The sequence below is a fragment of the Crocuta crocuta genome, unplaced genomic scaffold (assembly GCF_008692635.1).
Source record: "Crocuta crocuta isolate KB4526 unplaced genomic scaffold, BGI_CrCroc_1.0 scaffold176, whole genome shotgun sequence".
Classification (NCBI taxonomy): domain Eukaryota; kingdom Metazoa; phylum Chordata; class Mammalia; order Carnivora; family Hyaenidae; genus Crocuta; species Crocuta crocuta.
In genome coordinates, this window is record NW_027531905.1 from 8,632,775 (window position 1) to 8,654,400 (window position 21,626).

The following is a 21,626-nucleotide window of genomic DNA, read 5'->3' on the forward strand; positions in this document are numbered from 1 at the left end:
CTTCACTAGCCACAGGGAGATTTATATTGTATGTAGATGTAAGGAATTTTTAAAACCCTCTGTGAAAAAACAATAATGGAAAACAATTTATCAATAATGCAATTAAACAGAATACAGTGGTTTGTTAGTAATAACAGGGTGCTGTCTTAGTCTTCCCTAACTTTCTCATTTTGTGTCTCATTTGCCTTTAACTCCATTACACACACACATACACACATATATCCATTCTGCCCCAAGGTTCTATGCCCTAGACAATTTGGCTTTTACTCAAGTCTCCCAAATACACACAATATACCAGTTAATTTCCACAACATAATAGTCACCTAATAGTGATAGTGAGCCCACCGGTCTACTGGGGACTTGTGCCCATTAGAAACTGTACACGCATAAAGGTAGGCAATGGAAATGAGGTTTTAGACTTAATTGATGAGAGTTAGTATTAAGTGATTTTATGTATGATTATGCCTGCTATTTTTTCTCTCCCTTTCTCCCAGGTTGGCCATCTAAAGATGGTTTATCTGCTTATAACCAGACCAAATTCTTCCTAGGATTTATAAAATTTATAAAAATTATGGTTCCATAAAAGAACCATATATATATATATATTTTTTTTTTTTACAATTTTTTAATGTTTTCATTTATTTTTGAAAGAAAGGCAGAGATAGAGTGTGAGCGGGAGACGGCCAGAGAGAGAGGGAGACAAGAATCTGAATCAGGTTCCAGGCTCTGAGCTGTCGGCACAGAGCCTGACATGGGGCTCAAACTCAGTGAACCAGGAGATCGTGACCTAAGCCAAAGTTAGACGCTTAACAGACTAAGCCACCCAGGTGCCCAAAAACCATAGATATTTTTAAAAATAAGTTTTTTTAGCCCTCTAAGAGTCTTCCAAAATATTTAATTGTTTTATTTCAAGATGAGCTCATTCTTTTAATGTTTTCATGAGTGTTTTTGCCCTGTGAATATTATGCTTCCAAATGGGACAGTGGGACAGAGAGTTTATACTCATTTGTATTGGTGTTTTTTATACTGCCTTCTGATATTAATTCCTTTTGTAGATTTAGGCAGAGAGGTTGCCATGCTCATTTTGGATGTTCAGGTAGAGGTGCCAAACCCAAAACACATGTCTTCAATTTCCTTAGAGTTTATTTTGTAAGCTGTATTGCTCCGAGAGCTCCTGCTTTGTGTGTGTGTGTATGAATCCTTTGCATCATTTGATAATTTTGTAGTTCTTGATTAATTCATTTTCACGTATCTTCAAGTGACACTAACAGGAAAGTAACAATGACAAATGCTTTTTAATTATGAATTTAAGGACTGATCAGGTGGTGCCAAGAAAACATTATGTTCTTTCTACACAAGGAGTGACCAACTCTTTAATTTCTCTAAAGCATTTTTTAAAAGCTTTTGGAGACTTGCATTTAGAGGTTAATAAGAAGAACTGGTATGATTATTAACATCAAATCTTACTGCTTTATGCTTTCTTTTAGCCTCTTGGTAGAAGAACTATTAATCATTTTAAAAGATAATAGCAGTCTTCCAGATATAATGAGCACCAGAGGACAAAATAACCATTATTATTGAGAATTTGAAGTTGTCTAGGGACCAGAGGTTAAATAAAGTTGAATCTGAAACACCGTACATTTTATACTGTCTCATGCTATGTCTGTTCTCATCAAATATTATTGTTGACACTTGTATTCCTTCTGTTCTTCCTCTTTTCAAATACATTATGCATTTGAAAAATTTTGCTCTGCAGAATTTCTGTGAGTGGGTTTTCATTTGGTATTGTGAGCTAAAAGTCTTCTCATAGAAGATTGTTCTAAGTAAATATATAGAAGCTGTATTTATACAGTATATTTTTAGCATGTTTTGAAAATAAAAAGTAGGGGGCGCCTGGGTGGCTTAGTCGGTTAAGCGTCCGACTTTCGCTTAGGTCATGATCTCGCGGTTCGTGGGTCGGGCCCCGCGTCGGGCTCTGTGCTGACTGCCAGCTCAGAGCCTGGAGTCTGTTTCAATCTGTGACTCCCTCTCTCTCTGACCCTCCCCTGCTCACGCTGTCTCTCTCTCTCTCTCCTAGAAATAAATAAAACATTAAAAAAAAATTAAAAAAAAAAAAAGAAAAGAAAAAGTAGAAGTTAGATAGAGAGTGAATGTAAAATTAAAGTTTCGGGGCACCTAGGTGGCTCCGTCAGTTAAGCGTCCGACTTCAGCTCAGGTCATGATCTCATGGTTTGTGAGCTCAAGCCCTGCGTCGGACACTGTGCTGACAGCTCAGAGCATGGAGCCTGTTCCAGATTCTTTGTCTCCCTCTCTCTCTGCCCCTCCCCAGCTTGCACTGTCTCTCTCTCACACACACAAAAAACAAACATTAAAAATTTTTTAAAATAACATTAAAAAATATTAAAGTTTCAAAAGCTGAGTTAGAAATGTTAAAAAGGAGGGAGAGGAAATATTAAGGGAGATAGAAAGAAAAGATAAAAAAATGATATGTAAAGTAAATGAGTAAAACTGAGGGAGACTTGTGAAATGTATTCATGTATTATGGTTGAAGAAGGAGAAACAAGCATTTTTCCAGGAGTCAAATTCAATCATGGTAAAAAAAAAAAAAGGCTTTGGAATAATATTAGAACATCACATGTATTGGTTATACTTCCTTCATAGAGGATGGATTCGGTATCACTGCCTAACAAAATACTGGGCCTCTCTATGGGTTTAAGTGTCCTCATGACATGGCAGGTGGCACACCCCTGCATGACATTCTCCTGCAGGAGATATATGGCAGTGTCTGGAGACAGCTTTTGTTGCTGAAACCTGGGCAGGAATGCTACAAGCATCTAGTAGGGCCAGGGGTACAGCTAAACATCCTACAGGACACAGGACAGTCACAGCAAAATTATTCAGCCAAAATGTCAATAGTGCTAAGACAGAGAAACCATACCTGAGAACAAGTGTTCCAAGAAAGAGGAAGGTAGAAGCTGCAATGTCTTTTATGACCTAGTACCAGGAGTCAGACTGTCATATAGGCAAAATCTTATTGGTTATATAGGTCAACCCTATTTATTGTGGAAGGGGAATACACAGGGACATAAATGCCAGGAGGCAAGTATCATGGGTGGGGTGGGGGGAGGGCAGTCTTGGAGGCTGGCTACCACAGACCTTTGTGTGTAGAAACATTGGCATTATTTGTCTTCAGTATTTCAAAGCAATTTTTTAATTAAAAAATGGTTACGAAATAGTATTGAGATTCCACAAGACACACTCTTTATTCTTTGCTCTATTTGTGTTCAAATATATATACATGTGTTTGTGGGTGTAATTTACAGTTTAGACCTATTAAATCATTGAAATCAAAAAAGAAGGGAAATGCTCTACTAGAATGTTAATGGAGAAAGAACAGGGAGCATGTTAAACAACGAATGGAATGATGAAAACTATGTGAATACCTTTAAGTTAAGGCCAACAATTTGAATGTGAAATCTATAAAATTACCACAATGAAGCAAATGTCCCCCAACTACCCCACAGGTACCCATGTTTAAAAGAAGCAGGTATATATTTTGCAAAAGTGTAAAATGGCAAAACTAGGAAGCTAAATGAGAGGCTAGACTGCATTACCCTCGGCTAAATCACTTAAGACTTGAATTTAAGGGAGGGTCAAGTCTAAGAGTGGCATTAACATAGCAAAAGCATACCTATCAAAGAACTCCTGAAACTCTATCTGCCTGGTTAACAAGGCATCTTGCAATTTGTAAAACCAAAAGCAATCATTTGTTCATGAAAGGAGAGTCAGGACCTTGTGTTCTTTAAGATGATAGACTTAATTTTTAGGTACCAAGAACTTACTACTCAAGTATGGAGTTGGAGAAGCCACGAGTAGGAACCCGAATTCTTCAGGGGCTACGAAAATAATGTAAGATGTTCAGTTAGTTTTATCTTGTATTAGTTTGCTTGACTCTTGCACATCAATGCAAACCTTTTTTCTGATCGACATTCTTGAAGGAAAGGTCAGGGACACTAGAGTCTTTTTGGATATCCTGATGGTATTTCTGTTCTGTTTTGTTTTGTTTTTCTCTATAGTAAACCCCTACTGAACTGCAGAAAGAGATGCCTTATTTGGGTGAAAATTTGAAGGAGGGCTCCCTAGTGAACACTAGGACTGGACAATGGATGCAAAGCTGAGCTAGGCAAGAGAGGTGAAGCTGCAGAGTGCCCGTTATGTGATTCAACCAGTAGTGTAACTTCCCTACTCAACTTAATACGATTATTTCATCAGAGAGAATAATAGCAACTGGGTGATGAATTTTGCAACATGTTTCATGAGTGCCTTTACTCTTCCCCATATGTTATCATTGCTACATACTTCACATGAGTATTTGTGATAAATATGGGGAAAATCACAGTTTTCAAATAGTGCAGAGGAAGGAGGCTGAAATTTTGTACTTTTTAATTCAATCATTGCATGGCTATTAAGGAATCCAATCGTATTTATAAATGAAAGAATGTATTAAATACATAGACAAACTGTCCTCAAATAATTAAGTTTAAATAAAACGTAATACATCCATCCATATACATCTTTATTGCAGCCTTAAATATAAACTAACTACAATTTTTCCTTGTTTATTACCTGACACAAAAACACAGCCTTAAAACCACAGGCCTATATGTCAAGTGATTTGCATTTTTCTAATGCCCAACATGTAATAGCAAGTAATAAATAGTTGAAATTTCATTCAATGAAGAACGAATGAATGGGTGGATGATTTAATAAATTTAGATGTTCTTTTCCATTGCCATTAGAATGCTATAAATTTGGTAACTACCAAATAAATATTTGATTTTTTATAATTACTCTAGGTAAATATTTAAGGAAAAATTTTTGATAAGAAATTGATAATGAAAAATTTTGATAAAGATGTAGATAAAGGTGAAATTTTTATTCTGGAGGATATTTTCATCTGCTTTCCTTAGTGGTGCACCTTATAGATATATTCTATATTGTGAGGGACAAGGATACAAATAGAAAGAAAGGAGTAGATTTCTTTAGGTGATGAGGGTTTTGGGGTAATGGTGGGGTTTAGACCCAATGGCCAAGAAGGAATTCTTGAAGACGTCTTTGGTGTAAAAAGGTGATTTTATTAAAACATGGGGACAAGATTTTTGGGCAGAAAGGGCTGCACTGGGCTTGTGAAGAGTGACTGATTATATACTTTCAGGTTGGGAAGGGGTTAGGGACAGGGGAAATCTCTAAGGAATTTTGGAAGCAAGGTTTCCAGGCCCTTGAGGGGCTAGCTGTTGTTAGGAAAACACCATTTATTACTGTTTAGTAAAATCTCAATCATGACACCCTACACATATATATCAGGGGCCATATGCTTGGAGTATAATTGTCAACATATACATGGGCTTAAAGATAAAGGAGGTTTGTGGAGCGCCTGGGTGATTCAGTCAGTTGAGCATCCAACTTCAGCTCAGGTCATGATCTCATGGTTTGTGAGTTGGAGCCCCGCATAGGGCTCTATCAGAGACTGGAGCCTTCTTCAGATTCTGTCTCTGTCTCTCTGTGCCCCTCCTCTGCTCATGCTCTGTCTCTCTTTCTCTCAAAAATAAATAAACATTAAAAAAAATTTTTAAAGATAAAGGAGGTTTTCAAAGGAATTTTTATGTGTTTCAGGAGACTTACAGGATAATGTTAAGCCAAGATCCCCTTTTGCCCCTAACAAAGTGTCATTCTCGACTCTGTCTGTGTCAAGGACTTGTCAATGGGCTGTAGGCAGTAAGGGAATTTAGTTTTTCATTTGCCTCTGTTTCCCACATCACTGTTGCAAGCACCTAAATCCGCTTACATCTTGATGAAGGTGACATTAGGGCTCCAGGAAACAGTCTATAAATTTCTTGAGATTTCAGGCTATGGATAAGATTACCTTCTTTCTTGCAGTTTACTAAATTATCCATAAACTGAAGGAGGCTCCTGTCTTGCATGACTATGGTCTCTATCAGTCAACCATTTGTTTTCTTGCCTATCCCCTGGGGCAGCTAGAAATGTTAGAGGAATATCACCCATACCCCACCTTCAGACAGAGGTCCTGTACTTTGCCTTAGCTTGCCATATGCTCCCTCATCACTGGTATTCCTATTTTCTGGCCCTCTGTTAAGATTCCTTAGCAGAGGAGCACCTGGGTGGCTCAGTCGATTGAGCTTCCGACTTTGGCTAAGGTCATGATCTCACGGTTTGTGGGTTCGAGCCCCGCTTTGGGCTCTGTGCTGATAGCTAGCTCAGAGCCTGGAGGCTGTTTCAGATTTTGAATCTCCCTCTCTCTCTGACCCTCCCTTGCTCATGCTGTCTCTCATTCTCTCTCTCTCTCAGAAATAAAACATTAAAAAAATTTAAATTCCTTAGCAGAAAAATGAAGAAAGATTAAGGAGTAGGGAGAGAGAAATAAGCCTCCAGGATTCTGGAGAATGATTTTTTTTTTATAAGTTATCTTTGATTTTTATGAGCAATTTGGTCTTGGCACATTAAAAATTAAGAATATTATACAATTATGTTTGAGTAACATTTTTTTCCTAAAATAAGCATATTATTTGAAAATCATCTAAGTAAATTATATTTTAACTTTTTATAGTTATTTCTCTGTTTTTGTTAGGTTTACAAAATAATTCTGCATTCATGATAACACTTCTATTTCTCCAGTGCTCCTCAGCCTATTGATATTTATGTCAAATAATTTTCTTTATCCAAATTTATTATTTTTCTGTGTGGGGTATTTATTTTCATTGCCAAAATACAAATTCATTAGAACCTCCACAGTATTTCTACTACTGGGACCACAAGTTGATATTAACTGAAATGTTTGCTTTTAAGCAAGTTGTAGTAGCTCTAAGTAAGCAGAACATGCCTGAAATGTATGTTTGTTTAGATTATAATTGTTTTGCATTCTATCCCAGACAACTAAGATTAGACAACACTTTATTAGGAGCAATTATAATCATAAATAGGTTCCTAAAACTTGTATTTATGTGTGTGAAATGTTATTTTCTCACACATTATTGAATTACTGTATTTTCTGACATACTATGTATGAGCCCTTGTTATTTTCTCAAAAAAAAATAGTCGAATTTGATGACTTTTTAGCATTATCAGAGGACATTTTTGATGCTGTATAGTATGGAGATCAGAGAAGCACAAAGAAAATCACCAAAATAAATGTTGCCTTAACTATGAAGTTTAGTACATGCATAGCAAATGTGTGTATGACTTCATTTTGTTACAGGTGTATGATGTTTATGTGTTTTACTATGTGAAGAATTATATGGTTAAGTCTGAATATCAGAAATTCTATTCCATCAATATCTTTTTAAATTTAAGATTAAATTTGTTACACAAATAGAAAGAATATTGTATGTTGAGTCCAAAAACATGGGTTTCTTTAGATCTCTGTGATTTTTAGTTTCCTCTTTGAGATTATTAATTACTTCATAGTATTGAAGATTAAATAAATGATTTGAAATGTTTATTATGAATTCTATAAATGTAAGTAATAACCTGTTAGTTAAAAGTTGCTTACCTTAGCTTACACATTTACCTCAGCTTAAATGTTTGCCTTGTGTTTGTATTAGGTTAACATATCAACTTTGGAACTATTCAACAGATACATAAGATTTTTCATAACTATCATTTTGTGGATAAATTAACTAATTATGAAATACATTATTTTAAAAAATTTCAATTGGCAGCATCATATAACAATTGGGCAAGTAATTAAAAAGAAATTGCTCTCCTTATTGCTTTATGATGTACTTCATAGAAATGCTTTTTTCCCACTGCTTTCTTGACCTTGAAAATTACTTATATTCTTTTATATTAAAAAATATTTATTTACTATTTTAAAATGAATGCTTTATTTGTAAGAGTATGGTTTGATCATGCTAAGCTTTCAAATTTCTCCTACATAAGATACTGCAAATAAAAAAGTGGAAAACCATTTAGAAAAATCCTTCCCTTTGGCATTTATTGCACACATTCATAATTATGAGCATGCAGGTCATAAGTAAGCAGTCCACTTTCGTTTTATAGTTAGGGTTTAAAGATTTTCATCTAGTCAAGTGAAAAATAATTAATAGAAAATGGGAAACTACTACAATTTTTGTATTCTTCATGAATAATAGGTATTTGGTGTAGTAGCTCAGTAGTAAATTATTAGAAGAACCAAATTGTGAAATAATATCATATAATGGGTCAAAATTATTTATATAGTTACCAGTATAAGAATCAAGCATGTGGGTTCTTATTAATATACCATTAGCCTGGTCACACAATGAAAGAGAATGAAAGGGCAATTTTGAATGACATTTCTATCAACTTGGGAACTGTCAACCTCTATTATGTCCTTGGGGCTTTGCACTTTTTGGCTTTCAGACATCTGTGCTGCCTTGAATGGAGGAGTTCCAGCGAGTCTCTTGCTGTAATAAATGCTTTGGGTAGTCATTTTTCAGAATGTGCATGTAATAGTTCTTAGTGCTTACAGCTAAGCACATGACATTTCATATGCTTCCTGTCATCAGCACCTACATCTCTGCATCATCTTCATGAAGACCCTCATCCCCCTACACATGCAATCATGCTCTATTTCCTCTGTGCTCATAAATCTCTTCTGTTGCAACTCTGGGAATATATCCCTTCCTCTCTTTTTTTCTGCACTGTCAAGTGAAACAACCACCTTAATTTCTCCAAGTATCCCCTCAAAACTTTTGCAAGAGTTCTGAATACTGTCCAGGGAAGTTTTCAGGCTGTCTGGACAAAAGCTGGTAGCTTCATATAGAAAGTAGTAAGCAGGTACATTTGATAGAGGAAAAAGTGTCTAGAATATTTACGGCTGCATAGGTAACAGTAGGTCAAGCACCTGTCTGACAGGATATTTAGGCTGAATTATTGAGAAGAGAATCTGGATTGTAATCTGTATTGGTCTACTGAATGTCAGTAATATTTAGCTTATTATGTATAGGAATGCTTTCATTTATTAGTAGTAGTAGTATGTTATGCTTTGATAAAATTTTAAAAATTAGGATAACTGTGTATTTTTTAATGTAACATCCTTGCATTGAGGAACATTTTTAAAAGTTTTTGAACCTTGATAATTTTTTTAAAAAATTATCTTCCTTTGTATTGTATACGGTGGCGGCTTTCAAATGTTAGTGTGCATCAGAATCATCTGGGAGTGCTTGTCTTTTTCTTACTTTTTTTATTTCTATTTTTTATTTTTTGAGAGAGAGAGAGCATGAGCGGGGAAAGGCAGAGAGAGGAGGACAGTGGATCCAAAGCAGACTCTGCGCAGACAGAAGAGAATCTGTTGCAGGGCTTGAACTCATGAACCATGAGATCGTGACCTGAGCCAAAGGCAGACACTTAACTGACTGAGCCATCCAGGCAACCCTGAGAATGCTTGTTAAAATACAGGTTGCTAGACCCCACCTCCAAAGTTTCTAGAATAGAGAATTTGCTTTTCTAAGTTCCCAGGTGATCCTGATGGTACTGATCCAAGGATCATATTTGCAAACTACTCATCCATACTGTGGTATAGGAGAATACCCAGAAGGATGCAATACTTCCGAGTTTCTGTCAACCATAACGTCCTATAGAAGGATTATGGCTCACCAGCTCAACTGAATGTGCCAGATTGAAAAATTTAGGCATAATTTTGCCCCTGCTGTTTTAAAAATGCTAAAGTAAACTCTTCTTAATTATATAGTGAGCCAGCCATGGAATCGATTTTCCTTCCTTCCTTCCTTCCTTCCTTCCTTCCTTCCTTCCTTCCTTCCTTCCTTCCACACTTCTATGAATCCATATAAATTCAGTATAATGGTCACCGATTTATTACACATCTAATGTGATCATGATTGCCATTAGAATTCTCATAGATTTTCAGATTTTAAAAAATGTTAAAGAGTCATTTTTTTTCTAGTTTGTTCGTGAGTTTCCTAAGTGCAGCTAACCATGGGATTTAATAACAATAAGCCACTTAAAAATATAAACTTCAGGGGCGCCTGGGTGGCTTAGTCGGTTAAGCGTCCGACTTTCGCTTAGGTCTTNGATATCATATACCATTTTACCATTTATATAAAGTGATTTGTTTCAATGGTTTTTGGTATATACACAGTATATATACATTGTACACAGTAATATTTATTTTCATGCCATCAAATGGCACCATTTAATTATAAGTTGTTTCACTTCGGCAAGTTATCCTGCTACTACTGGTAGATATTTTATGTTCTTAACTCATGAAGATAGAGCAGTAGTTCAGTGCAAACTAAATTTTTATTCTACAATAAAAATGTAAAATTGTAGATGATGTTATCAATAAAATAAACATATGACATGATGTTTTAATTTTAGAGCACAAAAAAGGAATAAATTTTTCAGCCAAAAGAGTGATGTAATGTTAATATTATCTGATTCTTATAAATGATGTGGTAAAAATTTTAATGATAATTATACATATAAATTTTATGTATGAAATTACAAGGGCTAATATAGCAAAGTATAAAACAGAATGTAAACTATGTAAACTTGACCTGTTTGAATAATGAATAATTGGAAATCACCATATTCGCTGAGTTAACTACATAAAGATCCTCCTACCACAGCGTATTGATTGTGGTATATGTTGTAAAGAAAATCTGAACAACAAATCTAGATTTAAAACATAATAAGGTTATGTGGTTAGAACAGAGTAGCATATAAATAAAGAGTACATATTGGTATAGAGTTAGTTATGATTAATTTCATGTTTAGATCAAATCCAAAACTGTTTCTGTGAAATCTAGGAGAAAAGATCATTTTCTAAGAAACTTAGAAAATTTCTTTCTTTGATGTATTTTATTTGGAGAGTAGTTCTGATCAGAGGTGCATACCATTTAACTCCTCCATCATGGATGTTCCAGGTTCTCTGCCTCAGTACCAAGCTATAAAGATGCTTGGGATTCAACCCCTATTCTTCGGATGAGAAAAGCCTGTCTATATCATAATTGTACATGAATTATGTATTTTCTCTCAATAAAAATGAATAGTACAAGGAATAGATTTTTAAGAATATTTCTTACAGGTGACATCAGTTGTATACTTTCTGGATAGTTGAGTACATGTATATCTCAAGAAAGTATAAATTTGTACTCTATACAAAAGGTTTTTCATGATATGTAGTTGGAAGTGATGTTGTTGACAGCTAACCAAACACTGTGATGTTCAAGTTGAATGTTAAGATCACTAATTGATAGAGTAATTGGATGGGAAATGCCAGGCTGTATACCTGTGTTTTTCTAGGCATTTTTTGACCAGCCTTTCCTTATCACAGCTCATGTTCTAATGATCATTGCAGGATGAAGTGGCACAGCCACTGAACCTATCAGCTAAACCCAAGACCTCTGATGGCAAATCACCCACATCACCCACCTCTCCCCATATGCCAGCTCTGAGAATAAACAGTGGGGCAGGCCCCCTCAAAGCCTCTGTCCCAGCAGCATTAGCTAGTCCTTCAGCCAGAGTTAGCACAATAGGTAAGTTCTGTTTCTTTTGTTCTTGCTGATTTTCTGTTTATAGCAATTGAATGAAATCATCTTTTAATGGTGAATCACGCATACCATGTGCATGGTTTTAGTTCAATAGGAGAGTTTCAATTTGGTGAACTTCATAGGTCTGTCTTAAACATGAAAATGAAATTTATAACTGAAGTCCAAGTTATACTGTCCCCCTGAAAAGCTAATTGAACTGGTTATGTTTATGGATGTAACACATGTTCTTCAGCTTATTTAAAAAAAAAAAAAAAGGCCCAGGAAAGAAAAGTTTCCAGAATGTTGTTGTTAGGTGACTTGCCTTTTCCATCACTGAAATATATTTCCATTCCTTTGTGATGTGTACAAACTGTCCATAATGATGAAATACATTATATCTAGATCAGCAGTCACCCATCAGGATATGAAGTTTCATCAGTTCCATACTGCTTGAGTATTACTTGAACACACTGAAGTATTATAAAAAGTACAGAGCTTCATTTCTCCAAAAATTGTCATTTTTGTTGAGAAGTAAATAAATACCAGAAAAATGCTTCTATAAGATGACTTTAAAAATTCTAATAATTTTTACTATAGTAACACATAAATTAGACTAGAAATACTTCAGTCCACATTTATTGATATGTTTATTATTTGCATATAGTTATATGGAGACTACCACAGACAAGCCTTTCAAGGAGCTCAAGGTTTAATTAGGGGAAAAGTCATCCATCTCATAGCCATACAGAGTGTTATTTCAGAACACAGATACAACCTGGTAATCAAAAAGGAGTATGGGATTCTATTTGGGAAGGATCAAGGAAGGCTAAATTGGGGATAGCTTAATTCAAGTAGAGTCTTGAGGAAGAGAGACATTCCTAACTAAGCATTTTAGCCTTTAAGAAAAAATCCAGAGCAAAATAGCATATTTTTGAGAAATGCATTGATTTGGCTAGAATATGGAATGAGTGTGTAGTGGAAAGTGATCAGGGCTAAAACTGAATAGAGCAGATGGAATCTGACTGAATGCTATCCTGAGAAATTTGACTTTTTCTCCAGACCGCAATCTGATCAGAACTTTAAGAAGAGTATTGGCAGCAGGGAAAGATTGGAATCAGGGAACCCACTGCTTTAGTATAGGACAAGAGTTAGTTAGTTCCATGAAAGGAAAATAAGCAATGATAAAACAAAGGAGAGAATAGGTTGAGGAGATGTTAGTGAAGAAGAGTTGATATAACGTACCCTCAATAGAAAGTACTTAGTGAGGTTCAAGTTGAACACAGAAGAGTCTAGAATTTTTAATTCATAAAATAAGAATGATAATATCTCCCTTAACCACGAAAGAGAAGACTAGAGTGGAAGCAGATTACGAGAAAGACATAAATGTAAATATTTAGTAAGTGTTAAAAGACAAGGAGCCATTTAGGTAGACATGTTCAGGAGGAAACTAAATAGGTCTGATATGTAAAGGTTTTTGCCAGCATTTTAGTTGTCGAATTACATATGGTATAAGGGTATTAAGAGTATGATTATGACAATGAGCATAGAGTAATGTATAGAATTACTAAATCAATATATTGAAACCAAGTGTAGAATTATTAAATCACTGTATTGAAACTAATATAACACTGTATGTTAGCTATACTGGAATTAAAATAACAAAAGAAAATGAAAGCACTAATTTGAAAAGATATATGGACCCCTCAAAAGGAAGTTCTCCAGAAAAGAGTGTGTATAATAAAAAGACAAGTGGGATAAAGAATCATAGGTATCACCTACTGTATTAGTTATCTATTAGTGCATATCACATTAACCCAAAACTCAGCAGCTTAAAATTACCGACATGCATTATCTCAGTTTCTAAGGATCAGAATTTGGAAACGCCTTAGCTGGGTGGTTCTGGGTTAAGGTCACATGGTTGTAGTCAAGATGTTAGGCAGGGCGGCAGTCATCTATGGGCCTTACTAGGGATACATGTTTCAAGATGTCTCACTCACATGGTTGTTGGCTGGTAGGTCAGTTCTTTGCCTTGGGAGTCTTTTCATAGGGCTGCTCATTGCATGGAAACTAACTTTCCCCAGTGTGGGTGATTGAAGAGGGAGAGCAAAGAGAAAGCCACAGTGCCTTTTATAACCTAGTCTCAAAAGTCACACACAGTCCAGTCTGCTTTATTCTTTTCATTATAGAAGAATCACAAGTGCAGCCCAACTCAAGGGAAACAGTATTAGGGTCCAGCTCTGAAGGAAGGAATATCAAAAGATTGTTGGATACATTTTAAAACCACATGCTTTTTTAGGGGGAAAACTGATAAAGAGCAAGTTAATGTCTTAGAATAAGAATAAAGATAGGAAAATGCTAGCCTAGGAAAAATGAAAAGTTATGAGAGGAGGGGTTATTTGATGGTGACCCATTTGGCAGAAAAGTTCTTTAAAAAAATGAAAAAGAAAAGCCTTATGATTTAACTGGAGCTAATGGAGAGGTAAACTCTGATGGAGAAGTTTTAGGAGAATGCCTTAGGAGAATTTGAAGACTATGAGGAAAGAAAATGCAGTTGATATATAGACTAGTCTTTTTGTAAGCTTAGTGTTGAGAAGTGATTATTTTAAGAAGACTGAGTAGAGACAGGTTTTAAAATGGGACAGTCATTCATATATATATGATAATATATATAGTCAAGGGGAAGAAGAGTCAGAGAGAGATAAAGATATGAAGGAGAGCACAGACGATGGTGGAAGAGATCATGAGAAAGGATTAACCTTGGAAAGGAGCAAAGCCCTTCCTTTATCTGAGACTGAATGAAACGAAGGATAAAAGGGTAAAGTTACAGAGAAATTGTGGGTTGGACAGAAAAAAAGGCTGAAGGAATGTATCTCAAATGCTTCAATCTCCGCAGAATAGAATTCCAGATTATTTGCCACCAGGAAGCCAGTCGGGGGCAGTGGGGCAGCAGTGAGAAGAGAAACTCAAAATTTAAGTTTTGAGAAGTTTTAAAAAGGTTTGGGGTTCACGTGTGCTTTTTATCATTATGAACCATTCTGTTATGGTCTAACTCAGTTACTCTGCTCAACATGTTAAATGGACTCCAAGATAAGGTTTGCTTTCATGTCCTAAGTATGTAAAAGAAAAAATATTTTATTTGGCAGGAATGATTCACTTCCATAATAGACACAAACCTTGTAAATATCACAGCACTGGTCTATGAGCTACTTTTGTAACATCACTAGAACTGGAATATTTAACTAACAAAATAACTAATAGATTTGTATTTTTCTCACATAAGAATTTTTTTTACTTCAGCATTCCAGGGATTAAGTGTGACAAAATATCTTAGAAAGGCAAGAATGTATTCAATGACATTTATCATTTGACTTTGTCCGCTACTAAAACTTCTCTTACTTTTTTTCCCTTAAGAATCCCTACATACTACATATACATCCCTCATATTTTCCAAGGATGTGAGGCCACTACAATTTACTTTTCTCTTTTCAGCAAATGCAGATGTTGAAAGCTGAAACTGTAATGAGTAATAATGTCATTGGATAAAAGCTGTGAACATTAACAGTGTTGTAAAGGTCACCGCTGAAAGAAGAATTAATGTGTGATGCCATTAATAAACCAAGGAAAACTGTGAACTAAAAGTAACTTAAGTTACCATTAATGACATGGGCTCTTTGCTACATATCTATTAGCTACAAATAGAGAAAGTGAGTTTTTGAGGTTGGAGACCAACCTCACAGTATATACTCTGTAAGAATGCCTTTGCTATGGTACACGAAGGATAGGTTGCTCCTAGATCCTTAAAAGGTATGAATGGGTCAGAAGAATGATGGATAAGTTTAGAATCTTGTGACCGAAAATTATCTTTCTTCTATTGGCCTTTTTCACCTATGTTGTATATATATATAATACTTCTAACATTTTTCACAGAATTTTAATCTAGTCTCACCTAAGCTGATTTTAGAATTACACACCCTTAAACAGAGCAGATATCCATATCATCTAGTCAAAACTTGTTATTTTACAGGTAAAGAACCAGGGCCTAAGGAGGCTAAGTGCTTACCCAGGGATTCTAAGTGAGTTCCTGTCACAGTGTAGATGGTTCTGTGACTCTGTTTATTTCTTCTGTTTTAATTTCAAGGAAACAACTGTACATGAAGACCTAGTAACTTGGCCAAACTGACAGCCAGTGGAGGTTGAGGCCATAGGATCATGATCTCTGGCTGGCATGCTCTCTTTTCAGCCTATGGGTAGTCTTTCCCCATTAGATGCTCTTTTCAGTCATTTCTCTATCCTTTCATTTAATAAATAGGTATTAAATGTCTTCTCTATGCCATACATTTGGCAGGATGATGCGCAGATGGAAGTTTGGAGGAAAAGCAGATAAAAGTCTTAGAGGCTGTAGATGCCTACAGTCTTGTTCTATTAAGTCTTTGGAAGATACTAGAATGTTTATTCTTACCCTTTATTCCTCAGAGGCATTAACACATGAAAAGTAAAACTTTGCTGAGCAAAAGTAGTAGACTCACATGGATTCAATAAGGTGAAAAAAAATGTTTTCAAGTTCGAAGGAGGACATTACCTTAAAATTTCATTGGTTTACAGTTTTAATGAGAAAAACTACTATGAGGGTAGGTTATTGGACAAAAATATTGTAATACTGTAATAGAAAGCCATTGGACTGTCAGGAAGTTGAGGGTATTATTCAACATCTGGCAATTAACATTTGCATAACACTTCACAATTTACAAATTGCTTTCACATTTATAATCTAATTAATTCTTGTGAGTTTTCACAGATGAAGAAATGGCTACATATCAGGGTGCCAAAAGTTTGATGATGATAAGTGACCTCAACAATCGAAAGAAAATTAATATTTGTTGAAAATAACTTGAAACACATGTGCCCTTGCTTTTACTTACAGCTGAAAAGCCCTATGAAAAATAAATATGTAGTAAATAAGAATTTGTATTGCCTTCATAGCATCTGTTAAATCCATGAATTTAATAAATATGTGTCATATGGTACAGGCTTCCACTGATGTGATGACATAGATAATCACCTTGGAGTCACAAAGGTAGATACTTTCAACTTAGAAATATGCACTTATTCCTTCAATAGACCCTGCCATGGGCCCAAAGCATAAAAGACTGCAAATTTAAAAATGCCCTCAAGTAGTTCATAGACTGGTGTGAAAGACAAACTTAGACAAATGGAAGGCACTGTGACTGTAAAAGAACGTATAGGTTTTGAAGGAGCATATAGATGAGAAGTTCTAATGTTGCCAAGGAGCATGCCTGGGATATATCAGGGAAGTCATTACAGAAGGGGTGACATCTGAATAGAGTCCCAAACACACAGAAAAGAAAGAGTATAGAGTACTTCAGCAAAAGAGAAGTGCTTGGGAGACAGAGGCCAGTGCTTGGAACAGGAAATAGTCCTGGGCTTCTTAAACACAGAACTCACGAGAGACCAGAAGGAAGTGACGCAGGAAAGATAAGCAGAATTGATAACATGAGGAGACTTTTAGGCCATTGTAAAGTGTTTGGAATTTATCCCAGAATGACATTGGGGGAGGGGGGACATTACAGGGTGTCTTGTTCCAGTATATTTAGGAAAAGCTGCATACTTTTGTTATCTCTGGAAGATTCACAGTGCATATTAACATTATCACGATCTTGGGAATTTATGCAATGAAGAAACCTTTTTTCACTCTAATTTAGTATTTCCCACACTTATTTGAACATGGAATTATTTTTTCACAGAATATTACATCTCACCATCTTACGAAATGCTCCTTTAAGCAGTAAGGTACCAAGAGATGGGTTTTTAATCAGGTAAAGTGACATGATCCAGATTCCTTTTGGGAGGATATTTTGGAGTGCTTTATCTGGAAGCAGATAAAGGAGATAGATTCAAGGAGTGTAAGCCTGAAGATAGGGAAACCAGTTAAGAGTTTAAGGCATTAGCCCAGGTGAGAGATGAGGTGCCTTTAGTGAAAGCGGGACCATTGGGATGGAGAAGACACACATTTGAGAGCTGAGGAGGAGGCATGACTCTCACAGCTTGGTTGCCTGTTATATATATTGGGTAACGGAGATCCCTCAGGTGACGGAATGGGCCACTGGAAAGGGATACAGAATGTAGAAAGAACAGGGTGAGGCAGTGGGAAGACAATGAATTCTGTGCTCAATTTCAGATACTCTAGAGACAGACAAGTAGAGAAGCTTGGTAGACAGATACGTGTATCTAAAAATAGGAAGGATTGAGATCGGTAGCAGATATTTTGTAGTACTTGGGATCACCCTTGACTTTTGAGTGCATTTAGACCAGTTGTGGTATTTGGTTTCTAAGGCTGCCACAACAAATTACCATAAACCAGGTCACTTAAACTAGAAATCTATTCTCTCACTGTGTGGAGGCTAGAAATCCAAAGTGAAGATGTCGGCAGGATTAGTTCCTTCTGGAGGCTCTGAGGAAGAATCTGTTCCTTGTGGCTTCTGGTAGTCCTTGGTGTTCTTGGCTTACAGCTGTATAATTCCAGGCTCTGCCTCCATATTCACATGGCCTTCTCCCCTGTGTCTCTGTGTCAGATCTCTCTCTCTTTCCTTTCTAAGAGCACCAGTTATTGAATTGAAGGCCCATCTGAAATCCAGGGTGGTCTCATTTCAAGATCCTCAATATAATTACGTCTGCAAAGACTATTTCCAAATGAGGTCACATTTACAAATACCGGTGTTAGGACACAGACATACCTTTTCAGAGAAACATAATTCAACCTGTTATAAGTGGTTTTCTGTTTTTCCTTCAGCCTTTTGACCACTTCTTTCCTTGTGGAGCAGCCTATACGCTTTCTGTTTTGATTTTATCCTAGGATTGTTCATGGGTTTCCTAGTGCAGCTGACCATGGAATTTAATAACAGTAAACCCCTTTAAAAATATAAACTTTAAATAGATGTAATATTATACCATTTACCATTTTTGCAATGGAACAAATGTAAGGTTGACGGAAGAATTACATGAAATAATACAGGTTATTTTCAGGCTGTCCCCTCTTTTTTTCTGCCCCTGGAAATATATAAAAGGGGCCTTTTTAATTTCGAGAATTTTTTTTGGTAGTGAGTAAGAAGAAACACCAAGGCATAAAAACCCAAATTGGTGATTTTAAAAGGTTGCAGGATCTTATAAACTTTTTACACTAATGATCCCTAACCTAAATTCTCCAAATCTCATTTGAGGTCCTAACTGGAAGCCATGTTGACCTTTATCTTCCCACTTCCCTCCTAAGACTGAGGTTCACCAAACCTCTCTGAAGTACATACCCTCCTTCTGATCTTATCTTATGATGCAGTTGGTGCCTAAACATATAAAGAAGCAGAATAAAATATATCAAGTGATCATTTGGGGGGAATTTTGGACTCTGATGGCATTACTCCTTTTCCTTGAACCTCTGGACCCACAAGAAATGATATCCCTTCACAGATTTTATCATTATGGTCAATGCCATACAATAAGACTGCTGAGGGTGGGCATATAGAGAAAATGTAAGAGAAAGAAAAAGCAAGGAATTAACCTTTTTTACTGCCTCCTCAGGTATCAAATGTTACCTATTCCTTCACAAGATGTATAATTTCATCAATTGTACATTCATTTTATAGTTAATGGAAATGGAAACCCAATGACATTAAGTGTTCTAATTTGGCAAATATCACACTTTCCAAGAAATAGAAACCCAGATGCTTCTGAATCTAGTACCCAAATCCTACCTTCTTCACTATGCCATTTTATAAATAAACTGACAGTGAATAACTCTCATGGACCACTATGCATGACTGTCGTAACTCATTTACTTTTCACAAATTTATGTTACCTAGTGAGTAGATGTTATCTCCATTTAACCAATAACATAATTGAGACTTAAAAACGTAAAACAACATGTACAATTTATATAGCTTGTAAGTGACAAAGTTGGGACTTTCATTCAGGCTTATCCAACTCCAAAATGCAAACTCTTTCTGAAAATTGTAACCGTGAACTAAATCTAAGGAAGAGGTGAAGAACAGATCTCAGACAAGGATATGGAGATGGAGAAGTCAGATAGGAAAGGGGATCCTGCTCTGTGAGGAGAAACAAGGAAGAAAGGAGTGAGGAGATTGTCAGTGTTGTCGTTCTGCAGGGCACGGCTAGTGTCCCTTGGATTTGGCCGTTTAAAAGAGCAAGGAGCAGAAACAAGATCGCAGCAGAAATGGAAGAGTGAGGAAGGAATGGGAGGCGTGTGGTAAGAATCTTAGAAGGTACAGAGAGAGAGTTGGAAACAGAAGGCAACACAAATTTGAGAGAGACTTTATTGGCTTGTCTCAGGTAGAGAAACTTGAGTACTTACAAAAGCTGAAGTGGTTAGAGATGGTGGAGAAGTTCAGATATGGATAACAGAAATGTGAAAGAGAATGACCAATGGTGAAGTACAGAAATCTGGAACACGAGTTTTGGGGATTTGCCTTGAATGAAAGTTGAGGTACCGCTTTCCCTGAAGCAGGAGAAGTCAATGGGCAGAAATGGGGACAGATTTTAAGTGAGTATGAAGTAGGAGTCGAGGTGGGGTGGGGTGGGGCAGGAAGGTGAGAACTAAACCTTATATTGAAGCGGAGGCCATTTGCCAAGAGAGAGGGAATCAGCAAGATTGGTAATTTGGTGACTGTGATGAAAACAAAACGTAAAGAAGTAGCAAACGATCCTGCTATGATTCAACTCGAATATATAAGTGATTTTAAGATTTGACACAGCAGATACAAATGTTTTCATTTGTGTATGAAATTTCATTTCCTGTATGAAATCCTAGATTTCATATAGGATTTTAGTTAAAATTTCAGAACGTCTAAAAACAAGAATGTTTCTTTTAATGTAGATGCCCATTTCCACCTGCACAGGAATACACACCTCAAACTGTAAATAAACATTACAGAACATATGTCTGTCAGTTATTCACCCCCATATAATTTGTATCCCTTCTGCATCTATATTAATCATTTTTTCCTGCACAATGTTATCTTGGCAGCACCCAAAAAACATAAACAATTCATACTTTTATTCAATGCCATGTGCCAAACCATTTCAGAATGTATTTGTGCTCTGGAGAAGCTAGATAGACTGCATGATGCCAGGTTGCACATCATGGGGTGATGTGCAGTGGTGAGAGAATAGGAAAATCAGGATGATCCTCTTCAGATCTTTCACTAAACGAACATATACTGAGACCATCGCTGTCATATAAGAGCCGTATTTCTTTCTAGAGTAGTAGTGTTCATGAACAGAATAAGTTCAAGAATAGTATGTTAAGAAAACTTGTTCAGGAGAACCCAGACAGGAGGTCGTCGAGGGTAATAGGAGGTGAAAAACAACCATAATTTAAAGTAAACACTAACCCTAAAGGCTTGACCTACGTCTAAATTGTTGTTTCTGATTCGTATTGTATTTATAATGAGGAAGAGGGTTTTGTTCTTTGAATAAGTTCCAATTAATTTAGCTCTGAAAAGCCAAACATGTAAGTAGCTTTCAAAGCTCCCCTTTCTGTCACCTACACTGGACCTAACTTAACTTTCTGCCTCAACGAGATCAGAGGATGAGGTCTAGTCTGAGCATAGCAAGGGGGTGGGAAGAAAGCAGGGATCATTTAGAAACCTTCCAGCACTGAAGCACTGCACTAATCTGACATCAGCTTCTTCGATAAAAATGTTTAAGCAGCAAGAAAGTATTCTATATTTTTTGGCAATCAGCAGATCAGATAGAAGAGTCTAGCAATACGATGAGGATGTGTAATCTGACATGATTAGACAAGGCTCTTTAGTACCAGAACATTCATAATTGAGACAAAGAAAGAGTATTAATAACACTTTCCTAACACGGCAGTTAGCCATTTTATATTTCCTTTCTTTAATCTTAGTGTTTTTCAACAAATCATGGGATTTAATAGCGTGTTTTGGCAGATTAGAGGATTTATGGCCCAGATGTTTTTTGTTCTAAAAATGGATTAGGGTGTAAAGTTTGCTGGAATCCATGGAACATGTTGAGGCAAGCCGGTCA

At 36.2% G+C, this 21,626-nt stretch overlaps 1 protein-coding gene across 1 annotated transcript in view; it reads left to right on the forward strand.

Moving 5' to 3' along the window:
- The window catches only part of SOX5 (SRY-box transcription factor 5), a 550,850-nt gene that overhangs the window by 499,704 nt on the left and 29,520 nt on the right, over positions 1-21,626 (forward strand). The window contains exon 10 of the mRNA XM_077774502.1: positions 11,378-11,555. Within this exon, the coding sequence (XP_077630628.1) occupies positions 11,378-11,555 (178 nt within the window). The remainder of the gene's footprint in view (positions 1-11,377; positions 11,556-21,626) is intronic.